The following is a 3355-nucleotide window of genomic DNA, read 5'->3' as shown; positions in this document are numbered from 1 at the left end:
ACTCAATTAGCCCAATTAGGATTACTCTTAATCCAATTTGATTCATCACATGAATCTAATCCTCTTGGTTCATCATATGAACCTAATCTCTATTTAATTATCCTTTGTGTGTGACCCTATAGATTCTTGTAACGTTGGCAATGCCCCTAAACTCATTTAGGAGCATAAGTAATGAGCGGTATCTAGCAACACATCATTGCTACCCAAGTTACAAGAATGTTGAGATCCAACATCACCTTGTGACTACTAATTGTGACTCATCACAATATATGACAAGTGTCCTTCTATCCTAGACATCTAGATTGATCAATGTGAGGCATAGACCGTGTCATCCTCTGACCAATCTAAATCTTGAACTCCAAGTAGACTCACTAAATCAAATGAGCTCAATATCTCATATTGACTCATTTGGGCATGACCATGCACTTCGTGGTCTCACTCTATCAAGAATATCGATGTCTCTCCTGTCATATAGGAGGGATAGATCCCATCTACATCACTCACATCCCTCTGCATAATTCGTTACATACCCAGTAATCGCCTTTATAGTCCACCCAATTACGGGTGATGTTTGACGAAACCAAAACACATAACTCCTTATGTAGGGAACCATGGTGACTTCAGGTCCAAGGACTAGTAGTCATACTAATAGCCACATGAGAAAGTATATGACACTCATATAACGATCCATGATACTTTCTCATGGCGGGCCATTCAGTATACATTCTCCAATGCATACCCATGTGTCAACTTGATGTCTCTATATCCATGACTTGTGAGATCAAGTCATCGAGTTGACCTACATGCTAGTCTTATTGCATTAACATTGTCCCTGAATGTTGATACTCGACTAGGAATGATTAAGAGTAGTGTTCCCTATATCATCTCACTATCGGTTCAACTAATCGATTGATATAGGTGAGAACCTTCTACTCAAGGACGCTATTATACTTAGTTTATTTGGCACCAATACAAGTAAGTATAATAACCAAAAACAAATGCCTTTATTTATATAAGAATATGATACAACAAGTCCATAATACAATCATCAAATGATTGGCTCTAGGGCTCTAACTAACACTTTAATATTTGAACTTTTCCAGGATTGGCTTCTATTCCTCGCTCAGTCACCAGGTAACCCAAGAATTTTCCTCCTTTAGCTCCAAATAAGCATTTCAAGGGATTCAGCTTCAGCCCATATTGCCAAAGAGTCCTTCATGTTTCTTCCACATCTTTGATCAAGTTCACGACCAACGGGGATTTGATGAGTATATCATCTACTTAGACCTCTACATTTCACCCGATCTGCTCCCAGAAGATTTTGTCCATTATTCTTTGGTATGTGGCTCCGGCGTTCCTGAGACCAAAGGACATGACAGTATAACAGAAAGTACCGTCAGTCGTAATAAAGCTAACCTTTTCTTGATCTTCTCTTGCTAGAGGTATCTGATGATATCCCGGGTAGGCGTCTAGAATACATATCCTCTCACAGCCAGCCGTGGAATCCACCATTTGATCAATTCGGGGTATAGGATAGCAGTCTTTAGGACTGGCTCAGTTGAGGTCTCGGAAATCTATGCATACTCTCCACTTATTATTGGGCTTCTTTACCAAGACTACATTGGAGAGCCACGATGGGAACTGAACCTCCCGAACATGTCTTGCATTCCTGAGCTGATCCACCTCGGCTCTTATTATTTTATTCTGGTCGGCTGAGAAATTCCTTTTCTTTTGCTTTACAGGCCTGGAGTCATTTAATAAATGCAGCTTGTGTTCAACCACTTCCGGCTTGACCCTGGGAAGCTCCTCAGTAGACCAGGCAAAGACATCCCGGTTGCGGATCAGACACTGAATTAATTCTTCTTTGAGGGGAGAGGGAAGGTCGCTTGCCACCCGAGTCAAACTTTCAGGTCACTCTGCATATAATTGTACTTCTTCCCAAGGGATGGGTTCTTCGACTATTGGCAGAGGCTCCTCTTGAACGGCATGGACACCGCCATCTTGCATCCTTTGATTTTTCCGAGCTTCCACTCGGACCATGTCGATATAGCACTAGCGAGAAACCCTCTATTCCCCTTTAACTTCCCCGACTTGCTCACCCACGGGAAATTTGATTTTTTGATGGAAGGTCGAGATAGCAGCCCTAAATTCATGCAGGGCGGGCCTTCCTAGAATGACATTATAAGAAGAAGGGGAGTCCACTACTATGAAAGTGCTCCTCCTGGTATGCACCAACGGCTCAGTGCCCAAAGATATGACCAGCTTAATCTAACCCATAGGCTTCACTTCATTGCCTGTAAATCCGTATAGAGATGTGGCCACCGGCTGGAGTTCAGCAGCATCAATTTGCATTTCTTCGAATGCGGTCTTGAATAGAATGTTGACTGAGCTCCCGGTGTCGATGAAAACCCGATCCACTCGGCTATTGGTAATGATGGCCTTGATGATGAGTGCATCGTCATGAGGCAACTCCAAACCCTCTAGGTCTGCTGGTCCGAAACTAATAACAGGGTCAGCAGCTTGCTCCTGACTGCACCCAACGGCATGAACCTCCAAGCGACGTACATGAGACTTACGTGCTCTCCCTGAATCTCCGTCAGTTGGCCCTCCAGAGATCATGCCGATCTCTCTGACAGTAGCATTACCTCTGTTCTCAGCCTCCTGTGATCCCTCTAGCTCTTTTCCCCGGCCAGGCTGATGAGTACTGGGTCCTGCGAGGTCGGGGCGAGATTGCCCGGCCTGTCCAGTCGCCCCTCTTTGCTCCTCCATCATCTTGATCAATTGAGGAGCTAGTTCGGGCGGAGGTAAACCCATCTCGGCAGCCCGCTTGGAGTCTCGAGCGAACTGAAAACAGTGATTAGTATCATGTGTACGTGACCGATGATAAGTACAGTACCGATTATTCCATGGCCCTGATCGGGGAACATGCACGGTGGCAACTCGAGGCGTAGGTCTGACTTTCGGCCCGGGATGAAATGCAGGTCTAGCCTCCCGGGCTCGCGGTAGAGGTTGAGGGGGTGGTTGAGGCACCCTTCTTTCTTGCTTGTTGGTGGAGGGAGGTGGTCTTTCAGCCTTCCTTTGAGCTGCTTGTGCTTCTTCCACCTTGATGTAGGAAGCAGCTTTTCCCACAATCTCATCAAAATTCTGAGCTGAATTTTTGATGAGATCTCTGAAGAATTCTGCCTCTCCCAATCCATGAGAGAAGGCGCTCATCAGAATCTCTGAAGTGGCAGTGGGGACATCTTGAGCCACTTGATTAAAGCGGTTGATATAACTCCTTAAAGGCTCAGTCGGCCCTTGCTTCAGAGCGAAGAGACAATGGTCTGTCTTCTGATACTTCTTGCTGCTGGCAAAT

At 45.2% G+C, this 3355-nt stretch overlaps 1 protein-coding gene across 1 annotated transcript; it reads right to left on the bottom strand.

Moving 5' to 3' along the window:
* Positions 1-2268: 2268 nt before the first annotated feature.
* LOC121972444 lies at positions 2269-2814 on the bottom strand. The gene has a single exon (XM_042524114.1). It carries the CDS (start codon positions 2812-2814, stop codon positions 2269-2271), a length of 546 nt encoding a protein of 181 aa, XP_042380048.1.
* Positions 2815-3355: the final 541 nt, after the last annotated feature.

Source organism: Zingiber officinale, chromosome 4A (assembly GCF_018446385.1).
Source record: "Zingiber officinale cultivar Zhangliang chromosome 4A, Zo_v1.1, whole genome shotgun sequence".
NCBI classification, from domain to species: domain Eukaryota; kingdom Viridiplantae; phylum Streptophyta; class Magnoliopsida; order Zingiberales; family Zingiberaceae; genus Zingiber; species Zingiber officinale.
Note: the sequence above shows the minus strand (reverse complement) of the source record. Positions and strands in the feature narration are given on the sequence as shown.

Excerpts from the sequence above, each read along its gene's own strand:
- LOC121972444 (XM_042524114.1), bottom strand. The coding sequence starts at position 2,814 with ATGGGTTTACCTCCGCCCGAACTAGCTCCTCAATTGATCAAGATGATG.